This window comes from Panthera onca, chromosome B1, assembly GCF_046562875.1.
Source record: "Panthera onca isolate mPanOnc1 chromosome B1, mPanOnc1 haplotype 2, whole genome shotgun sequence".
Lineage (NCBI taxonomy): Eukaryota > Metazoa > Chordata > Mammalia > Carnivora > Felidae > Panthera > Panthera onca.
The window spans coordinates 165,584,120-165,606,649 of record NC_138342.1 but is presented as its reverse complement, the minus strand read 5'-3'; the positions used below and the strand labels follow the sequence as shown (position 1 = coordinate 165,606,649).

The 22,530-nt window shown below is 43.6% G+C and overlaps 2 protein-coding genes across 23 annotated transcripts in view; one reads left to right on the top strand and one right to left on the bottom strand.

Annotated features, from left to right (window-relative positions):
- The window catches only part of SH2D4A (SH2 domain containing 4A), a 60,371-nt gene extending 48,356 nt beyond the window's left edge, over positions 1-12,015 (top strand). For all 5 annotated transcript variants that reach the window (XM_060653373.3, XM_060653375.3, XM_060653374.3 and 2 more), the window contains 2 exons: positions 8,646-8,866; positions 9,331-12,015. In XM_060653373.3, coding sequence (XP_060509356.1) covers positions 8,646-8,866; positions 9,331-9,423 — 314 coding nt within the window. In that variant the 3' untranslated portion in view covers positions 9,424-12,015. The remainder of the gene's footprint in view (positions 1-8,645; positions 8,867-9,330) is intronic.
- A 7,399-nt stretch (positions 12,016-19,414) lies between these two features.
- CSGALNACT1 (chondroitin sulfate N-acetylgalactosaminyltransferase 1) overlaps positions 19,415-22,530 on the bottom strand; it is a 341,791-nt gene continuing 338,675 nt past the window's right edge. For all 18 annotated transcript variants that reach the window (XM_078445488.1, XM_060653383.3, XM_060653386.3 and 15 more), the window contains one exon: positions 19,415-21,086. In XM_078445488.1, the coding sequence (XP_078301614.1) occupies positions 20,797-21,086 (290 nt within the window). In that variant the 3' untranslated portion in view covers positions 19,415-20,796. The remainder of the gene's footprint in view (positions 21,087-22,530) is intronic.

The window sequence follows — 22,530 nt, the reverse complement described above, 5'->3', positions numbered from 1 at the left end:
AACAGGGAATAAAGTTGTTTGGAAAAGTTGAGCAGAACATTGCCAGTTTAGGTTGAGCACGATGTTGGGAGGGAAGGTGCAGAGAGATGGGAGTGAGTCCTGGAATTGCTAAAGCCGTATCTTCTGTTTTCTAAATTTAAATCTCCTGTATACTGTAGTTAAGTCTGTTTGGTTTTGTTTCCTTAAAAAGGATTATTTTCTTCTCTCTTTGCCACCCTCCTTTCATTGTGTTGGACTATCTTGACCCTCAAATACAGTCCTTATTTTTATTCATTTTTTTCTTGCATCTGGTTGGTCACAATGCTATTAGCAGTCTTTAAAACACATGTTATTGTCTAGAAAGTTCGTAAAGTTTGTGATTAGTGTTGGAGAGTCCTCCTGGCTAAATTTAACATCCTTCAAAGTCATTTTACTTATTCTGGTTCATGAATAGGAGTATCCAAAGTGTGTAGATATATAATTATCTGTACTCACTAACATGCTTTTTTACACTTCTTAGAGCAAAGGGCCAACAAATAAATGAAACTGAAGTTTGAAAGTCTGTTCAGAAACCCATAGACTCCTATCTTCATTCCCTCCATTAGCATTTCCTGTCTCCTGTTAATACATGACAGTGTTCAGGAGCTTAGAATTCATCAGGGACTGGGAATAGGAAGGTGGGGAAAAGCTAGCAATAAGTGTATAAACAAATTTCTGATTTAGGAATTTTCTAATTGCTTCTGTTGTTAGAGGATTCACATATTTGCTTTAAGCATCAAGAGTTGATCATTATTCTGCTGAAATGTAATGAACATTCCTTATTCAAATATGAACATAATTAGACTGTTGATGAAGTATTTCCATCCTGATTTGTTTCTTGTGGATGTCTTTTGCTTTCATGGTTTATAGCTGAACCTGCCTCTAAATGATTCAGTCCCAATATTTTATATTTTAAGCTACTTAAAAAGCAAATCCCTTTAACATCTGTGGGATTTCAATATAGTTCACACTGCAGCTATTTTGATTGCTTCCATTTCTGACACATCCTCCAAATTTTCATTCTCCTTGGAAAGAAAGTCCTATCCATTTCTGAGGAGGCTGTTGCTGTCTGGGACTTAAGTTCCCTAGAGCCAACTGTCCAAGTGGAGTCCCGTGTCCCTGTCCTTTGGCAGTGTGCTGGCCTGCAGCCCCTGCCACACAGGCCTTAAGGACCAAGTGCGTACAACGGGAGAGATTGTGTGGACGGAGTCTCAGAGACTGCCCAAGATTTCCTTCAGGCTAAAATTTTAATGAACATGTGAATTGGCACTCATAAGTGATGATCTGTCCTTTGACTATTTTGCCGAGGAGTGGCGATTTCTTAACTGTGCAGCCAGCAAAATTTGCCCCCCTCTTACAAAGAGATTTTCAAGTTTCTTCCTTTACTAAGCACTGCCTCATTTACATATATGATTCATACACTGCGTAGGGTGGGTAGGCTGTGGGCAGCAGCGAGAATATGTCCCTGTGTGAGTGTGGCAGGGAAGGACTAGTGCAGGCCCCTTCCCTGCCAGCCACTGTCCTACCCTTGAGAGGGACCAGCATGGCCTTAGCAAGGAGCCCTGGGAATTCACCTACATTTTAGCATGAAGCCTTCATCTACATTAATGGCATCAAAACACTTTGAATTATTCTCCATAGTTCTCCTGTCTGACTGCCTAGGATTCAGATTTCCAAACTAACTGAAGACGAAACATAAAGAAGCTAAAGCTACATACATTTATTCAGACTTGAGAAGAGCTAGCTTTTCGGCAGCAAATACTATGCATCATTGTGGGTTGTGTTTTTGTTTTTTCCCAAGACCCTGACTTTTCTCATAAATTACCCAGTGTAGCAAACCAGTTGCAAAAACATTAGTATGTATTTCCATTAATGTTCAGAATAGTCCATTAACCCCAAAGACCTTGCTTACTTGAGTTTTGCAAATGATGCACCTATCCTCATCCTAATGCTGCCAGCCACTGGGAGTCATGGCCTGTATGTGCCTGGGACCCCAAGCTTCCCATTACTGATGCCCAGGCTCCAGTGTTATTTCACACTGTGCTCTTGGAGGGACCAAGAGGGACCAAGCAGGCAAGGGAAGGGTGGAGTGGCGGGGGGGGGGGGGGGGGGGGGAGGCTGCGGCAAAAGAGAGTGACCTGCTTTGGGGGTTTGACTTCAGATTTTTTATTGAAAGGGGGATCCTGGTATTTAGAGAATTTTTTTTAATGTTTATTTTTGAGAAAGAGCACGAGTGGGAGAGGGGCAGAGAGGGGGACAGAGGATCTGAAGTGGGCTGACAGCAACGTGCCTGATGAGGGGCTCGAACTCATGAACCATGAGATCATGACCTGAGCCAAAGTCAGATGCTCAACTGACTGAGCCACCCAGGTGCCCCTTTTGAGAAGTATTTTTAACCTATGGTTTTGTTGTCAGAATTTTCTTTGTTGTCATGTGGTTTCTTTATAAAATTTGGATACTCTTTATTCTGGGAAAGGAGGCCGCAGTTGTAGTGGTTAAGAGAACATCTTAGGGGTCAAATCCTAGCCCCATCAACCAGCTGTGTGGCCTTAGGCAAGTCACGTGACTTCCGATCTTCTGTCTCTCCTCTGTGTAATGCAGACAGTGATATCATCTGCTTAATAGGATCATTCTAACAATTCAATGAGTTAATATATGTGAATATTTAGAGCTGAATGTGACACATAGTAAGCCCTAGTTAATAAGTGTTAATCATTAAGGTAATGATGAAAGAACAAATTATGTGATTTTTATTCTTGAATTATTAAGGAAACATGAATAATATTTTAAGAGCTCTATTTTTCCTCACCCCTAAGGTGCCTGAAACCCCAAGGGTGAGTGAGAGCTCGACATCACCATACATCTCCCCTCCATATAGAGAATCTAGGGCAGATCCCAGGGCCTCTCCACAAATACTTCCTGTAAATACTGAAGGGGTTAAAGAAAGCATAAGGTGGAAGGGAGCTGAAGGGGGGAAATATAGAGCTCTCGTCCAAGTTTAAGACCTCCTATGGATAGCATGTGCCCTTTGCGTCTGGCAGGGTTGCTACTTGGAAATGAGTTCTTCTAAAACTCAGTTTTTCTTTTACTCACCCCTAACCTTGGCACTTTGCAGTGTGGGACTTTGATGTCACCTTAACAGCAGAGATGTGTTCCTTCATGTAAGTTGTCTTAGTGCCATCCCTTCCTTGCAGGGTTTTCTGGGCAGCCCAAGAGGCAGAGAGTGTGGGACAGATGACAGAAGAAGGAGTGAGGGCCTCCTGGCAGAGCTCTGAAAGGGCAGCAGCCTGCGGGCAGCTCTCAGCAGACCTGATGCTGCTCAAGGAGAAAGCTGAAACCCTCTGTGCTCCGCAATGGGAATCCTGAGCCTAGGGGAGGTTGCAGAGGTTACCGATGTGTTGCTCCTACATCCAGGCAACTGTACTTGAGTAATCACTGAAAAATTCATCTTCTTTATGTTGCCCGGGTGAGAAATGTGTGAAGTAAATACTGTAGTTTACTTTCAGCCAATTTCAGGAAAACTTCATGAGCCTGTGGGGTTAAAAAACAAAATACTTGAATAAGAGACAAGAGACCTGAAACCATCACTAACTAATCCTATAACCTTGGGCACATATCTTCTCTCCTTCAGTTTTCCCATCTGTGTGGTGATGATAATAATACCAGTTCTGTTTATTTCGAATTGTTTGAGAATTAAATAGTAAATAGTAAATAGAAGCTCGTTGAGCAGTGTGAAACACTAGCACAGGGGTAGTATTCAGGTTGAGTGGATGAGAGCCTGGACTCTGGGGTGAGACTGCCTGGGTTCAAGACCAGCGCTTCTCCTGGCCTACCTCAGTGACCTTAAACACATTATGATGCTCTCTCTGATGCAGATTTTCTCATCTGTGATTTGAGAGTAGGAACAGTACCTGTTTGTCAGGCCGCTTTGAGGATTAAATGAAATAATGCACACTTTGAGTAGTGCCAGGCAGACATTAAGAACTCTACATGTTATAGGTATTTGGTTACCTTTCATCTGATTTTGAAACACATATTTTCCAGGTTCTGGAAGTAGGGCATACAGATGTACACATATAAACAAAGTTAGCAGTCCTTCAGAGAAACATGAGGGCATCCCTTGTCTCTACCGATAACAATTCTCTACCAATAACAATAGGGGCAGTAGCTGCATAGAAGTGTCCTAGAGAAGAAAGTTTCTGGCTTGATTATAAGACAAAATTACTCATTAGTTCTTTTCTGGGCATCTTCTAAGTGGCAGGTGCTGAGAGTGTGAAAATAAATCAGTTGCCCTCCATGAGATCACAAGGAGGTGGGGCAGGGAGACACAGAGTAGAATTTGCTGTGAGTACACTGACAGAGCTGTGGATAGCACCTGCCAGGATGGAGGGGGAACCAGGTGAGACCCTGGATAGACCAGGTGAGTCTCAGGTGGAGGTGGGAACCAGGTGCTCAGCAGGTGTAGAGGAACATTGACTTACTGCTCAGGGAGAAGTCAGAAAGCTTCATGCTATTTTCATGCTATTGAGTTGAATCTTGGAGGATGAGTAGGCATTTTCCAGGAGGAAGCTGTGGAGAAGGGCATCCCAGAGAACTGCCCTTCTTCTGTGAGGTAGTTGCTGTCACTTGATTTTCAACTAGGGCCATGCTAGAATTTCTGAGTTATTTCAAGTTTCTTAAGATCTGTTCACCCTTTCTGCAAAAAATAGTCTTCCTGGGCCTGTCATGGAGGTCTGCCTTCATCCCAGTGGGGTTTAGAGTTGTGCCGCCCAATATGGTAGCCACTAACTATATGTGACTCTTTATACCAAAATTAATTAAAATTAACATTAGAAGTTGGGGCTCCTGGGTGGCTCCATTGGTTGGATGTCCGACTCTTGATTTGGGCTCAGGTCATGATCTAGTGGTCATGGGATCAAGCCCTGTGTGGGGCTCTGGGCTGGGAGTGGAGCCTGCTTGGGATTCTCTCCCTCTCTCACCCTTTATCTCTTCCCTGCTTGTGCACACGCTTTCTCTCAAAAAATAAAAAAAATAAATAAAAATAAAAATTTTTTAAATAAAATGAAAGTTTGAGGCTCTCAGTCACACTGGTCACCTTTCAGGTGCTCAGTAGCCACATATGGTTAGTGGCCTCCACATGGCCAGCCCAGACATGTCTATCACCACAGAAAATTCTGTTGAATAGCACTTTTCTAGAGAGTGCCCTGGCATCACACACAGAAAGTAGTGGGACGTTTCTCTCGGCTCCCTCTCAACAGCTTCTGTTGTGAACCTCCATGCTGGGTATTCAGGCCCTCAGGGGTTTTAGCCAGTTCTGCGCCAGGGTCTTTAAAAGCCAGAAGCCATCTAGTTAGACCTTATGCAGTGACATCTGCTTCCTTTTGGACTGGAGTAGTCCCGCCACACCCTGCCTGGATTCAGCTTAAAACAGAGCATGGGAGGGTGAAGATCTGATTCATTTCAAAAATTGAGGAAGTAAAAGAAAGCTTTTATTTACCCCTCTTCACTAGCACAGAAATCCTCCTATGAACTCACATAGGCTTGGTTTTTGTAATATGTGTGAAGAGAGCTGGTCAGAGGGAACTTGCTTGGAGGTGACACTGCCTTTAGGGGGCTTGGACGAAGACCACTGCTCTAGAATTCTCAGAGTCACGCACAGGGGTAAATCAGGGAATGATCAGTACTGTAAGGAGATTGCCCGAATCCACGGTGATTAATATCTGATGCTGGATTTTGGCTTTGTGTTCAAGAACTCTCTTTGCAAGCAGACAAAGCTCACTGCTTGGTAGCGATCATAGCCAGGCATCCCTGGATGTGCCCACTGCCCTCGATGGAACAGCAGATTATATTTGGACCAGTATCATCAGAGGAGCCAAAAGAATGTGCTCCTCAGAAATGATAATCCTGTTTTAAAGCAAAAAGAACAAAGCATCCTCTCCATAACACTTAACTTCTGAACCTGTTGTCAGTACCATTGTGTTCAAGTCTCCATTATGACTTGTGATTCGCCTCAAAAGCATTTTATTGTGTTCCAGTGTCTCTGGAGATTACACAGTGCCAAGATCTGCATGTAATGGGTAATAATTACAGTTTGAGAGGTTTGGGGGAGTTTGATTTACAGCTACTGCATGACCTGATTTTAGGAGGAGTTTAACCTACCTTAACCCAGGTTCAGTTATAATTTTCCAGAGTAGCTTTCATTTTAGGAATCTAAATCCATCTGGATAACATGCTGATGTTATAAATTATAACATCTACCCCATCTGTTGAAGTAACTTGCAATTTCAGAGTTAGCCTGTCAGTAAGTCTGCAAGAAGAGAGAAATCTTTTTTCCAGAATGCTGTTTCTCTTTCACTAGTGGTTTGTTAGCCCCTCACCTCTGAAGGGGAGTTTTCAGTGTCGTTGAAAAATCTCCCTGGTTCCATAACAATCAAACACAGAGTCTTGAGACCTCAGTCATGTTTAGTCTCAGGGCAGGCTGGTTACCTGTTGCCTTGTTTCAGCTTATGGTTGTCCTCTGGAATCTATCAATAGGATGAGGTGTGTCTAGAAAGGTACAACAGACCAACAGTAACAGCAGGTCCATATCTGTTAGAACTTAATATGGGTATCATTTGAGCACCTACAGTGGACAGTTTAGCAGCTAATCCAAGAGGCTTACCAGTATCAGTGGTGCCACAGATTGTGTTGGCCCAGTCTTGTCAAGGATAGGGCAGAAAGGTAACTGGATGTAATGGAGGTAAAGCACAGGCTTTGGTAACCCTGCTGGGCATCATCGCAGTAGAGCTGGAGGCCTGAGGAGAGAGGTTGTGACTCTTCTTCTGTTTCAGAGATGCTTCCTATCTATGAGTGGGGGAATCTGCCAAGCCTTTCAACATCCCCAGTTCTTATCGTGGCGTTTCACTGGGGTTGAGCCTCACAGGGGTTGAACGCTCTGACTTCAAGGTGCAGGCCCTGGGGCCTCCTGAATGGTGCATGGGAGAAGAGAAGGCAGGAGAAGGGCTGAGTGGTTCGTCTTGGCTGGGAGAGAACAGATGATTTTTAAAAAAAATTTTTTAATGTTTATTTTTGAGAGAAAAAGACAGAGACAGAACATGAGTTGGGTAGGGGCAGAGAGAGAGGGAGACACAGAAGCCGAAGCAGGCTCCAGGCTCTGAGCTGTCAGCACAGAGCCCAATACAGGGCTCGAACTCACAAATGGTGAGATCTTGACCTGAGCCAAAGTTGGACGCTTAACTGACTGAGCCACCCAGGTGCCCTGAGAACAGGTGATTTTTCAATCCCCCTTTTATTAAGTAAAATAGAAATGGTTTTATTTAATGTTTTGTTCTGGATAATTAGGGTTCAATTCTCAGTTAACTTTATTAATAATAAGACTAAAGGACTGTAATGATCCATCCATTGCCCTTTCACCAGGAGGTTTTTGGGTTTTTTTCCCCTAATAATAAGGTACAGAGTATCAATACGGAGCTAACTGTGGAACAGGAGGAGAAAGAGCTTCTCTCTGCAGTGGTGAAAGGGAACAGGGGGAGAATAACGCTCGTCCTCCCAAATCCGAACTTGCTGAATAAGTGAACGACGTTACCATCTCTCCAAGATGTGTTTGCATACCTTCTATATGTTTTGCAATGTTAGTGATTCATCTGATGAATTACAATGGGAATAAGAAGGGAAATTGGGAACATGAGTCAAACCTCATGAGTTTGGACTGGTTGGGGGAAAGACTGGTCTTAATTAGTGTGAATTCATGAGGCATCTAAACTATATATACATATAAAACTTAATATATATGAAGAGTTTTATTGTTTAGAATATATGTTAGGACAAACATATGGAGACATAAATATAGAAGCATATGTATATACATATATAAACATACATACATATATATAGGTGTATATATATGTTTATAAGTAAATACTTGTATTCCTTTAAATGCCACTGAAGCATGATTTAGGAGTAGCTATTGTAGAAAGCACTTGAAGACTTGGATCCATCCTGGTTCTTCTGTCACTGACTTGCTGACTCCTAGACCAGGGTCCTCAGCTTGGCACTGTTGATATTTTGGGCTGGATAATTCTTTACAGTGTGAAGTTGTACTATTCACTGTAGGATGTTTAGCAGCGTCCCTGGCCTCTCTGCACTGGCTGCCAGGTGCAACTCCCTGCCCATGACAACCAAAGATGTCGATCATACACTTCTAGACATTGTGCTGGTTGAGAAGCACTGTTTAAGACCATGTTGGATCACTCTCCAGGCCATAGAGTCCTCGTCAATAAACTGAGGAAGGCAACTTCCAGTCCCCTTCCAGATCTAATGCTTCTAGGATGCCAGACACAGAAGCTACCTAACAGCTGTGGTGTGATAACTGGGTGCATTGGTGGAAACATACTCTGAAGGGTAAACGTGCACACCCTCATTTATATTATCCATTTGCTTATGTAACCTACCTGGCTGGCCCAGTTACCAAATACCAGAAGATGAATGATACTGCACTGTATTCTTAAGAACCAAAATGGACTTACAGTTGCTGTTACTTTTTATGAAACTTTATCCACACAGCTATATTTAACTGAAGAAAGTTTTGGAAATGATTTGGCTGAAATACCTGCTTTTCTTTCCCACAGGAATTCTTACATTAAAGAGAGCAAATGAACTTCTGAGCACATGTGTGCCAGGCAGTTTTCTGATCCGAGTCAGTGAAAGGATCAAAGGCTATGCCCTGTCCTATCTGTCTGAGGATGGCTGCAAACATTTCCTCATAGATGCCTCTACGGACTCCTACAGCTTCCTGGGTGTGGACCGGCTCCAACATGCCACCCTGGCGGAGCTGGTGGAATATCACAAGGTGAAACCATGTGCAGACTAAATTTGCTCTGTGAATTGTTGTCCTGCAGCAGCCCAGGCAATGAAAGGCAATTACAAGAAAAAAGATTGAGACAAGTAATGGGATTAGTCTTTGATAATTCTTCCAGATAATCAGGATTCTTAATTGCATTTCCTTTATCATTGAACCTAGTTCTTCCTCAAATATTCAGGGAGAACCCACCGGGGCAGAGAATGTAGAAGATTCTAAAAATCTGTGCACACACTGACCACATCTGAGACCACTCTTACTTAGAACTCAAGCCTGGGAGGGAAATTTGCAGATGAGAAAAATCTCTTTTAAGATTATCATAAACCAATAAAGCTAAGGGCAAGCAAGAAGTTATATACCCTGAGGAGGCAGAAAGGACATGATGTTATTATTTATGCTGTCTTAACAACCTGCCCCCCCACAGCCCAGCCTGACCTATGCCTTCTGATTCACAGGAGGAACCTATAACTTCCCTGGGGAGAGAGCTCCTTCTGTACCCCTGTGGTCAGCAGGATGAGCCACCCGACTACCTGGAGCTCTTTGAGTGACAGTCTCCATCGTGTCATCCTGTAACCTCCAGCTGGGCTTTCCTCTGGACAGACATCGCTGAAATAGACATTTGTATGTGAGGCCAAAGTCACCCTGCAGCAGAGCCAATGCTGATCAACTGGAAGTATCCTTAAAGCCCCACGGAAATCTCTCTTCTGCACAAATGCTGGAGTTTAATGTTAAAAGAAAATTGCCTCTGCAGGATATTCACTCTGAAAGTAAAGAGAGATGATTCCCAATTTCAGCAACTACCTAACATGAAGGATACAACCTTAATGATGTATATAAAATGAACAAAGAAGGAATCAAAACCTTTTAGGAATTAAGGCATTACTTCAAAAACTAGTAGCTCATGTGAAGTATTTCATGACCCCTCTTTGCGTCATTTTGAAATGTCTCAGGTTTGTGTTTACATTAAGTTCCATGTTGGCTTTGGGGAGCTGGCAAAAAAAGCCTTTACTCATGGCTGAAATGACCCCGCAAACACACTTCATTTATCACGCATGCTGGAGCCAGGATGTAAGAGACACAGAAGAACAAAAGTTGGGAATGTAAATTGAATGAGGAGTTTAAAAATGTAGGAGAGGCTTAACATGTAAAGAAATACCACGGACCGTAGAGACATGAGCAGACATCTGCGAGTGTGTTTCCATGAGCAGGACAGTGCTTGCCCAGTCTACCTTGGCTCCATCCAGGAGCACGTCACGCAGGATGAGGCATGAGGTGCTTACCGGTGGGGGTAGACCAGAACAGAATAGTGAGCTGTGTGAGTACTACTTGTGGGTTGAACGGTGTCCCCAAAAAGATATGTTGAAGTCCTAAGCCCTGGTCCCTGTGAATGTGACCTTATCTGGGAACAGGGTGTTTGCAGATGTGATCAAGTTAAGATGGTTCATACTGGATTCAGGTGGGCCTTCAGTCCAATGACTGGCATCCTTAGCAGGAGAGAAGGGATTTGGAAACAGACACGGAGAGGTGAGGCAGCCATGGGACGACAGAGGCAGAGGCTGGAGAGATGCAGCCACAGCCAGGGAATGGCAGGGGGTGCTGGCAACCCCCAGCAGCTAGGACAGCAGTATGGAACATGCCTTCCCTGGAGCCTTGGAAGGGAATGTGGCTCTGCTGACACCTTGGTTTCAGACTTCTAGACTCCAGAACTCTAAGAGAATAAATTTCTATTGCCCTAAGCCTTTGAGTTTATGGTAATTTGTTAGAGCAGCCCTGGGAAAGGAACACAGAAGTTCATGTAATTGTGGAACGTGACACACATCACATACCATTTGTTGCTCTACAGTCTCCTCCCTGATAATGAAGGAAAAAGGAAGATGAAGAGTAACCTCCCAAGTGGGATGCAGATTCCCGCAGCCAGGAGTCTTGTGCCCCACTGCATCCCCACCCCAGCCTCCGGCCCAGCAGGGGTGCTGGCCTCTGGGCAGTGACCAAGGATGCTCCTATGCTCTGAGCCACAGGTTCTTCTCCTGGGGAGATGGAGCCTTCCTTGCACTTCAGGCCTAGTCCCTGTATCTGCATTCCTCCAGAAGCAGCAGGGGCTGGAGCAGTTAGTCCGTGAGGCAGTCGGTTGTATGAAATGTAACGACAGAGTGTGGGGGACGTGTGTGTGTGAGTGTGTATGAGTGCACACGTGTGTTTTTATGAGAAAGTTTTTAAACACAGATCATTGTAAAGTGTTACTTGAAATGTCGCATGTGTTTGTACAGTCTGAGAGACAACTGTCAGTGAGACATTTGTCCAAGAGAACCTGTCTTTGGCTTTCATTCCTGTGACTCAACAGCTGTGACCTTATAGAATTGCAAAGATGGCACAGGACAGGAAGTCACAAACTTCTATTCTGTCTCCATATCTTCCCACCATTAGCTCTCTGAATGTCAGCTTTCACTTCTAATACAAAAGCACATTTTAAAAAATTGCAGCGTACTTGACATTAACATTAAATTAGTTTCAGGTGTATAACATAATGATTTGACATTTGTATACACTGTGAAATGATCACCATTATAAATATAGTTATCATCCATCACCTTACAAAGTTAAAAAGTTTTTTTCTTGTGATAACTTTTTTAAGATCTACTTTCTTAGCAACTTTCAAATATGCACTATAGTATTATCAACTCTAGCCACCATACTGTACATCCCCAAGACTTATTTATTTTATAACTGAAAGTCTATACCTCTTGACCCCCCCTTCACCCATTTTGCCCACCTCCCAACCCTCCTTCCCTCTGGCAACCACAAATCTATTCTTTATCTGTGAGTTTGGCTTGGTTTCGTATGTTTTTTAGATTCGACATGTAAATGAAACCATAGGATATTTGTCTATCTCTGACTTATTTCACTTAGCATAACACCCTCAAGGTCCATCCATGTCACAAATGGCATGATCCCTTTTTTATGATTGAGTCATATTCCTGTGTGTGTGTGTGTGTGTATCACATCTTTTTATCCATTCATCTGTCAGTGGACACCTAGGTTGCTTCTTGTCTACTGTAAATAATGCTGCAATGAACATAGGGGTGATGTATCTTTTTGAATTAGTATTTTTGCTTTCTTTGAATAAACACCCAGAAGTGGAATTACTGGGTCATATGGTAGTTCTATTTTAATTAAAAGAAGGTGCTTTTACTAGCTGATTTTTATTAATTTTTATTAATTTCATTCAGTTTTCATTCATCTTAAGGTTTTGAAATAAATAGAAAAGTACCCTATAGTCACTAATAATTATGAAGACATATGATTCCAGCATCATCCTCTGCCTAGAATTATTTTGGAAGAAATAAGTACAGTCATACCCAGATATAAGGACACTAAATAACATCCAACTGGGGAAACAGCAAATGACCTGACTGAATTAACATAGTACAAGGGGGAGCAGATCTGAGTTATATACTATTTTATCCTGTGGTTATTAATATTCAGAGGAATAAACTGACACAAACAATGATCACATCATCAAACAATGGATGTGATGGCCAGGAGTAGTACTTGAAATTCTTAGGGAGAGAGAATGGTAAAGAATTCAGAAAGTGATTAACACTAAATGGGGGTCGGGGGGCCCGAATTCTCAGCTCAGCTATTAGACACAGTCTCCCTGTGTCTGACCCTAGTTATGACCTAAAGCAAGGATGTCCATACCCTGGTCCTGGTCCCTTCCTTCTGCTGCCTCAACAACCCCAGCCCCCTTAACCTGCCTAAGGTTTCTTGGTCGAGGATGTTCCTCTCCTGTTACTGTCCAGGTTCCAGCCTCGGGCACTCCAGTCTGCCTATCACTTTGGGACTGTGCACAAATGCCTCTCACTGCCCATGTCAATTCTTCTTTCTCAACTCCCTCAATGAGATTCTAGAATCTCCTCTTCTAGTCATTCCAGACTCTCTGGCTGCCATCCCTCTACTGCCAGACCCTCACAATCATTAACCGCCCCCCCATCAGATCACCTGTAAGGCCCTGGGTTCTGGTCTCCTACCCTATCCTGCTATGGGAGGATGCACAAGGAAGTTACTTTGTCCTTCAGCATCCCCAGCAGAGCTCAGCAATGCCAAGAAATGTTAGTGGGTCCAAACCTTAGACCAGGAAGAGGAAAAAGAGTTAAGAAGAAAAAGGATCAGGAAAGGGGAGAAAAAGTGAAAACAAGGCATGGACAGGTCACTTAAAATATCTTAGATGCATTTATATCAAAAATTGCCCATCTGAGCTACACTCTGGAATTAACCATCCTTTGAAGTAAAAGAATGGCAGGTGCTCATGTGGCACAAAATCTGCTTGTAGATTTAAAAAAGAAGTTCATGGCCTGAAGTTTTACAGTTGCTCCTTTCCATAAAGACAACTGTCTCTGTGAGCCAACTTTCTCAAATATGTGTTATAGGCACATGTGAGCACACAGATACCTTGGGACGCCTGCCGTGTGATGCACACACACAAAAATGACTTACAGGGGACGTGTGGATGTGTCTCCCCGGACCTCTGCTTTCGTTTTTGCTAAGAATGTGATACTTTCAGACTGCATCCCACAGGTCTTTTTTTTTTTTTTTTTTAGAAGGTAAGTTTCTACAATTACATCTTTAAAGAACACATCTGTTTGCCTTATGCCTTCCCTTCCCTTTCTGCCCTCTGCCTTCCATTTTTGTAATCTCATCCTCATCATTTTCATCTCTCCCTCCTTTTCTATTTCCGGAGAGCTCCTCATCTCTTTTCCTTCCCCACCACAGACTATTCTGCAGTGTGTCAGTTCTGTTCTTCCTGCCTCCACTGTGGACTCTATCGTTCTATTTCCAGTGCACTTGCTGTGCTTCCTTCTGTCCCTGTGCTGGATCCTTAAACTTCCTCCTGCTGCCCCAGACTGAAAACTCTCAGGAGGTTTACACGACAAAAGTGCTTTTTTTAATTGTGTGGTAACAATACACTATTTGGTTTGGAGTTAGCTCAGTAAAGTCAGGGTCAGGATCCTGGTTGTATCATTAACCAGCTGAGTGGAATCTTAAAAGAAAAAAAAAAATACTAAGCATCTCTGAGCTTCAGCTCTCAGTCACCCACTGGGTTCTGAAGCTTAAAGAAGAAATATGTAAAGTGCTTGGCATTTATACCATTCTCTGCAAATGGTAGTTATTCCATGTGAATCACGGGTCCAACAAAGCCAGGATCCCTGCACTCCATGCTCCTCTGTTAGCACCTCGGCTTATATAACCAATGGGCTGTGTTTATAGTAATGACCCATTTGCTACAGTTTCTGGGATGAATTTTTGGGGGGGAAAGGGAAACTTTTAGAGTAGGAGATATAATTATGAGCCACACAATGTATTAGCCAGTTGAAATGGCTTGCAGAGAGATTTCTACCTTAGTCTAGACTAGAAATGGCATAGAGACGGCATTCTCTTACTGTCGAACTTTGACAATCCCCAAGGTATCAGTCTTTACCCAAAATTGATGGTTGACAAATTGATTCAGTTCTGGAATTCCTGGTCACCAATCCCCAAGTATTTGCCTGCCTTTTTGATCAGAACACTTACTACAAACCCAGATCCCTTTGGGATTATCTCTGCTTTGTTTCCCAAATAGGTCAACCAGATAGGTTTAGCCACTGCTAAAACCCACTTGCAGGGAGGGGACAAGCCCCTGCCACCGTTGTCAGTCTACATCAGCTTTTATTTTCCCTTCATGAAATCTTCCTACCCGCTGAGTCAAGATCCTGGTAACCCTCCTCCACACTGTGCCTCAACAACCAAACCTCATGGCAAGCACCTTATCTCCTGGAGGTGTTCTTGGTGGTATGGCGGAGCTCTAGAAAATGCTTCCTAAACACACCACTGCTATTCCTGACAGCCTCACACATTCTAGGTGTGATTTTTACATGGCTCTGTTCGAGACTAATGACTAGAAGAAAGAACACATAGTTATAAACATTTTTTTCCTTCAGCCTTTCTTTGAATTTAACTTGAGGGTTTTGCTGTTTGCTGTCCATTTTTATTTTTAAATTTTTATTTTTCTTAACCGTTTCAAATGGGGTTTAACATCCTAGCAGGCCAGGTGATTACTGTTGAAATTCTTTAAACTCTGGGGTTGGAGGGTACTGGTCTGGTAGCAGACTGGGGTGGGGTTGGAGACTGTGGGATTAACTGGGGTGGAGGGAATCACCTCCAGTACTGTGCTCACCTCAATTCAAGCTGACGTCCTGACTCAGGTTGATGAAGAGTAAGGCCAGTTCACCAAGTGTCCCACCTGGGTACTGCCTGTGGCAGACAGGCTGTCTGCAAAGCCAGCCACCAAAGGACATTTGATGAGTCTTGGGCAGAGGTCGTTGAAGGTGGCCTGGCCCTCTCTGAGCCTCTGGGTGACTGGCTGACCAGCAGAGGCAGCCCAGAGGCAGGGCCTGCTTCTCTTCCCAGGCTGTGACCTGCACCCTCCCTTGGAAGAGCAAAGGCAGACACAGCCAAGGGGCCTTGGAGTTGCCCACTCCAGAGGGCATGTTCAGAGGATCAGCGTCACAGACACATTTTGAAAGGCACCTCTGCTGAGAGAACATTCTCTGTGTATTGAAAAAACCACCACCCAAAGCCCCCGACCAGCTGGCACAGTCCCCATAGTTTTTGGCAGCAACAGCAAAGCACAGAGTCCTGCCAGGAGAAACAGCTTTGAATTCAAATATAAAGCTAATCAGAATATGGATCACACAAAGCTGCCAGTTACTTGATGGGTGTTGGGAGTAAAACACACCCACCTTTAAGGGACCGCCCAAGGGCATTATCTCTGATCAGCAATTCTCAGAAACAATGTCAAATCTTTTTCAAAAGGCCGGTATTCCCACTTGCTCTCCCCTCCCATTCAAGGCAGCCTTGAAGTGCATGGCCCTGGAATCCTGCTGAAGGTCTGCTTCCAAGACTGCAGAGCCTGACTGTCATGGAGTTTCACAGCAGCTGGAGGGAAGCAGCCCGGCACAATCCATGTTTCTGGATCACTGTGTTGTTTTCGGTCACAGGGGATTTTTCAGGTGGGCTGAAGAGTAGGGCAACAGTGGGAAACTGAGGCACAAGATGACAGAGTCTGGACTTGTCCCAAGCCCAAACTCCCTTGTCTACCCTCGTCTTCTGACCTTCAAGCCTTCTGGAGCTGGTGGTAGGATGGGGCAATGATGTGTGAGCCTGACAAGCCAGCCACTTTCAGTCTGGGCCTCTGAGCACTCGTTCATTACCACTTCTGCACCTGGAAAATGATACTACCTTAGAAGAGTGGCATTCTGTACAGAAGGTGCCTGGCTATGCACCCTACCTCAAACACCTGTGTTTCCCAAATGTCTAGGGGGTCATTGACTCCAAATTGCTGAGTGTGCAATTTAAGGAAGAAGTTATCCATTAAAATTTACATTCCTAGTTATCCTTCTTCAGGTAGACGGACCTTGTTTTCAGAATAACAGAAATAAAAGGACAATGGTGCACATGTGATGGGTTCATGATCTCTACTGTGTGACCCATATTGGCCCAAGAGGTGCTATGGACGTGCTGGGAAGCATAATAGTTGTGAATGCAGAACTGGTATCAAATAATAGCTGAATGTGAATACCTGCTATGTGCCTCATGTGTACGGCAGATGTGACTGCATTCGCTGCCCTGAATAAGGAAACGGGTACAGAGATGCCGAGTGCCTGGCTTAAGATCATATAGGTTGCAAGTGAAAAAGCTAGAATTTGAGCCCAGGCAATCTGGCCGGGGAAGCATTGGTATTAACTACCACACTGAACACTGATAAGATTAGATAACTTAGCTTTTCCCTGAAACAAAGTTTATTGAAATTAGGTTCTGGGCAGCAATTTTCATACATTTCAGAACTGTGTATGATGTCTACTTGAGTGTAACAAAATCTTCAAAGCAGGGCTGTGTGAGGTTCTGTTCACCTGTTGCAAATTCCTAGGCCTGATTCTTTCATTGTTGATGTGTGGAGAGAAGCCAGTTTGTCCACATTTATGAACACAGAAGGGGTGCTGCAAAGTAGACGGCTGGACAGACGCCAGCACAAGGAGAACAGGTATGTCACTGGGAGGCAGTGGTGTGCTGGTGAATAGTTAACAACTGGCTGGGATGGGGAGTGGGTGGTGGAGCAAACAAGCACTTCTCACAAGGCTGCAGAGGCTCAGAGGCTCTCACAAGGCACCAGGGCTCAGAGAAGACCCAGGTCTGTAGCAGAGACCCCAGCTCCAGAGAGACGGCTGGGCCAGTTACCAAGTGACTTCTATACCGTAAGAACAGAGGGAGGATGGGGCGCCTGGGTGGCTCAGTCGGTTAAGCGGCCGACGTCGGTTAAGCGGCCGACTTCGGCTCAGGTCATGATCTCGCGGTCCGTGAGTTCAAGCCCCGCATCGGGCTCTGTGCTGACAGCTCAGAGCCTGGAGCCTGTTTCAGATTCTGTGTCTCCCTCTCTCTGACCCTCCCCCATTCATGCTCTGTCTCTCTCTGTATCAAAAATAAATAAACATTAAAAAAAAATTAAAAAAAAAAAAAAACCAGAGGGAGGATGTAGAGAGTTGGAATGAACCTTAAACACAAGACTCAGTGCTTCCTTGGCAGTATCTTTCCTTTAGAAGATGTCATGACTGGGTCTTTCAAACCAGAGTTCATTACTGCTTTCCTTTGCTGCTGAGGTTAAATTCCAAGCCCCTCAATGTAACGTTTCAGTGGCGCTTTTACCAACCCTTCTTTTGTATGTGTCTTGGTCCAGGGAGGGGGGATGTGTCCTGCTATGGACTGAATGTTTGTGTTCCTACAATATTCAGATGGTGGAGCACTAATGTGATGGTATTTGGAAGTGAGGTCTTTGGGAGGTAATTAGGTCATGAGGTAGGCTCCACGATGGAATTAGTGCCCAGAAGACAGCCAGCCCTCTGCTCTCAGCCCTGTGAGGATGCAGGGAGATGGGTCTTCACCAGACACCGGATCTTGATCCTGGATTTCTCAGCCTTTAGGACCTGAATAATCATTTTGTTGCTTAAGTCACCCAGTCTAGGTATTTTTGATATAGCAGCTCAAACTAAGATCCCCGCTTACATGCACTTTTAGAGGGCTCATACTGTTTGTTTTTTAAAATTTTATTTTTAAGTAATCTCTACCGCAACATGGGGTTTGAACTTGCAACCCCCAGATCGAGAGGTGAATGCTCTACCCACTGAGCCAGCCAGATGCCCCAAGAGGGCTCCTACTTTTTGATAAAACTGCTTTAGCTAAGTTCTAAAAAGGGAGAAATGGTTTAATATTATGCTGTTTCCTCTTCTCTTCAGCTACCCTCAGCAATTCTTAACCAATTGCTGAAACTCAGTTCTTAATCGCTGCCTCAGGCATCTGTGAGATGCAATTTAAACAAGCACAAATGGCTAGTTAGCCCACAGTACAGCCTGGGACTGTAGCATCTGCAGGACACTTAGACCTAATTCCATGATCACATTTGCTTCCTGTTGCCTGCCTATTGGAAGTACGTCCTCCAGACACTGGAAGAATATAGGAGGAGTGTGCTGGTCAGTCCCACAAAGCCAGACGTGCCCAGAATCTCTAGTATCACCAGTGTATGTGAAAATATGAAACTCAATTAGAAAGGGACCTTGGGAACCATTTCTCAATTTCTTCTAACTAAAAAGGACAAGTAGGGGCACCTGGGTGGCTCAGTCTAAGTGTTCGACTCTTGGTTTCAGCTCAGGTCATGATTTCATGGTTCATGGGATCGAGCCCCACATTGGGCTTGGTCCTGGCAGCATGGAGCCTGCTTGGAATTCTCTCTCTCCTTGTCTCTCTGCCCCTCCCCCCACTTACGTGTGTGCACACTCTCTCTCTCAAAATAAATAAGCTTTAAAAAAAATAAAAAGGACAAGTAAAATGTATTCACAGCCAGAGTTTTCATTATGGTTCTCTCCTTCTATACCAGTGGTTCTCAACCAGGTGTAGTTTTATGTCCCCCAGGGGACATTTGGAAATGACTGGATACATTTTGGTTGTCAGCCTAGGTGACAGATGCTCTTCGCATCTAGTGGGTGAAGGCCAGAGGTGCTGCTAAATGTCCTACAGTGCACAGGACAACCCCCACAACAAAGAATGATCTATCCCAGAATGTCTCTAGCACCAAGGTTGAGAAACCCTGGTCTCTGCACATGTAAAAAGTTTTCCCAAAACTAAAAACATGGCATTCTTGCTCCAAGAAGAAATCATATCCACAAATCATATTTTATTAGCTCTCCAATGCCACCTTACATTCATGTCCTGTGTTTTGATTAAAATTTATGAACTACCAGTACAAATCAATATAATGCATTTTTTTTCTTTTTTTTCTTTCTCTCTCTCTTTTTTTTTTTTTTTTTTTTTTTTACACACCAACAGCTTGAATGTTCCTGAAGCTTTTAAACAATGAGTTGACTGGGGGCAAACAGAAGGCAAGGAATCACAGATAATTAGCTCATGCATCTGGTGCTGGCTAATAAATAATTTTCACATGAATGTAGAAATCACTCAATGTTAACTGTATTTATTTTTTTAAATAGTTGGAAACTGTAATAAAATGCCATTTTCAGAAGCATCTTAGTGACTCAGTAGAACTGCGTCATTTAAAAAATAGTTACTTCCCTAGGTGGGGGTAGGTGAACATGTAGCAAAGTCTTACATCTCACTTGACTCTGGCAGATGGAGTGATCCTTCACAAAATACATTTGTCTGCATTTCTTCTCATGAAAGCCAGTGGCCAGGAAGAGCACCCTGCTTTGAAAAGAGATTGTTTGGTTCACACAGTATACTTTGGTTTATTTAAACAGGTAAGAAAGTGATCCCCAGTTCTCCTGAGGAGAAAATGTATTTTTTGACTTCTGAATAAATCAAGATATTACCAGTCTGAATGAGTTTTCCTTTTCTGCTAAGGTAAAAAGTAGATCTTTCTTTCCCTCCAGTGTTCAGTTGCTCCCCTTGGGAAATATTCTTCAGATAAAGTATCTATATGTCTTGATGTATCAGTAGCCCCACACCATGACTTCCATATGACCAAAGATCTGACATTCAGTGTCTGACGGGATCAGCATTTGGCATGTCCTTGGATATGGGGATCAATCTGAATGAAAAGTTCTCATAATATACCTAAAAGTATTTTCTTAAAAGATATAAAAATGTATGCTAACTTGTGCTCTCTTAGTAAGGCTTGCAAGTTGGTAATTAAGCAGAATATAACTCATAAGCCAAAAAAAGTGCATTTTTAAATAAAATTGAGAAATGGAGATGGTTAAAACTATAATAAAAAAGATGAGCAGATTATTTTTGGTTAATCTTGGGTGGAAATGATACAATAGTTTCTTTTTTTTTTCCTTTTTGAGTCCATTTGGTTTTGTTTAATATACTCACAAGGATCGCCATCGATGTATCTTTGAGTATCACGAAGTCTCCTCACCTGTCTTCTGATATTTTAGCATTCCTGGGCACTACAGCTCTACCAATATAATCGTTCATATGGGGAGACATGTGCTTGCCTTTCATTCCCAAGAACTTTTTACAAAACTGGTCTTAATTCATGAATATTTCAATGAGCACAAAAGATAACAGCTCTCACTTTGCTGTACACACAATCAGAACCTCCATGCCATTAGGCTTATAATCTCACAATCATTCTGCCTTTGTCAGACACTACATGGGATGCATTTGGGCTACTTTTGCAGGCAGAGATTTTAATTCCTGTTGCGTAAAGCCAAACAGGCAGAGAGAAATTGGAGGCTCTCCCCCTCGTCGCTTTTACTAATCAGTTGAATTCTTTTTTTTGCCCTTTATGGAAATCTTTTCCTTGTCACAGCCACTTATTCAGTAATCACAAAAGGGAAAAAATAAACCATCTCCCCAAATCTATCCCTGGGAGTTCAGGTTTTTTTGCTACTCGTCTTCTGTTTCTGTTTGCGAAGGTGAGCCTCTATCTCATGCCTGAAGACCAGCATCCCCAGCTGCCCATGGGATGCCTCGTTCATGGCCTTGGACTGCATGCACATCTTGTACTGCTCAGGGGTCAGTTCATCCACACAGTGCTTCTCATGCCAGAGGTGGAAGAGTCCCCGCACCGGCGTCCGCACCACTATGAGGTTGCTGTGGAGATACTTGCGATAAAGGTGCACATCCTCTCCACCCCAGCCTTTGATGTCCAAATCAAAGCCACCTGCCAGGAGAGAACACACCGCTGAATCGAGCTGCGCAGCCAGTCTCCTGATCCGTACTTGCCTTTCTGATCTGTACAGAACTTTGCATGAAGAGAGGAAGCATTAGGGGAGATGTTTCACCGCTCCCCCCACCCCCCAAATTATGAGCATGTCCATCCGGGAAAGGGAACTCAGGACCTTGGTGGCAGTGGTGGCCAGCACCAACTCCTTGAGAGAACAAGACTGCAAAGAGAAGCCCCAGCACCTGCCTGCTTCCGAGAGCCATCAGCAGTGCTAATGTTGGCCTGAGCCCCATGTTAAGACTTTTCAGCTTAAAACCTTCAAATGGAAACTCTTGTTTTTGTTTGAATGTGGCCTCCTGTCATTCAAACAAAGTGAAGCAGGGGCTTGCAGCCTGAAAGAGTAATGGGATCTCAGCATGAAAAAAACTGCATCCCAGAAAATACTCTGCCTTTCATACACTAAAGTGGTCCCAAAAGCTGTGTGTCCATCACAGGCCGGTGAAGTGAGGCATGTTTAAGGGACTGGCCTCCCAGTTCTGAAGTTCTACTCAAAAAATGTGGTTTCACTCCATGGTGGACGCCTTCACAGAGTAATGGTCCCTTAAAGTCTCACCTTTATAAACTGAGATGCCCCATGTCTTTTCTTAACCTAAAGCCCACTGCAAACCAAACAGAACCAGAGAAGACTTGTGTTTTTTGTCACTGTTCCTTTCTCGCCTAGGAGATTTATTTAATTCATACAAGAAGGAGTAAAGTCATCCTCAACACCTTTCATCAGAGGTATCATGTAGTCCCTTCACCCTCTGTAGCCCCCAGGCTGCATTGCTCTGATCAAGGCCATCGCTGGCCTGGGGGAGGGGCTCCCGCACAGGAAAACTGCATCCCAACCAGGGCTGGGCTATGTACACGAGTGATTCGTGGTACCCCACTGGTGGGCCAGCGTACGATACTGAGTCAGGTGTCTAGAATTTGAGTCTTGGTTTGGCCACTTCACCTCTCTTGAGTTTTGGTTTCTTTATCCTGAAATGAACTAGATGTCATAACCAAATGAGATAGTAATGTAAGGGGCAGCGCTTGGTTATCTGTAATTGATTTATTATCATTGGTATCATCACAACTTATTAAATAGAAGGTGCAAAAGTTAAGATGCTTACAAATAAATACAAGATTGCAAAGAATTACCTGGGTCCAGATGTGACCCAGAGATTCTGAGGTCATGGCCACAGCTTACTGAGGAAAAGCACCCTCACCAGCCAACTGTCCCCACACGTTTCAACTGCAGCTATGCCCCATCTTTAGGAAAATCCAACTTATTCTAAATTCAAATTGGATAAACATACACCATTAAAAAAAAAATCCTTCCCTGTACACAGAACAAGGAAACAGAGTTTCTCGAAATGGAAATCTGCTTTAGAAAAAATTTTAAATAGTCATTTTTAGA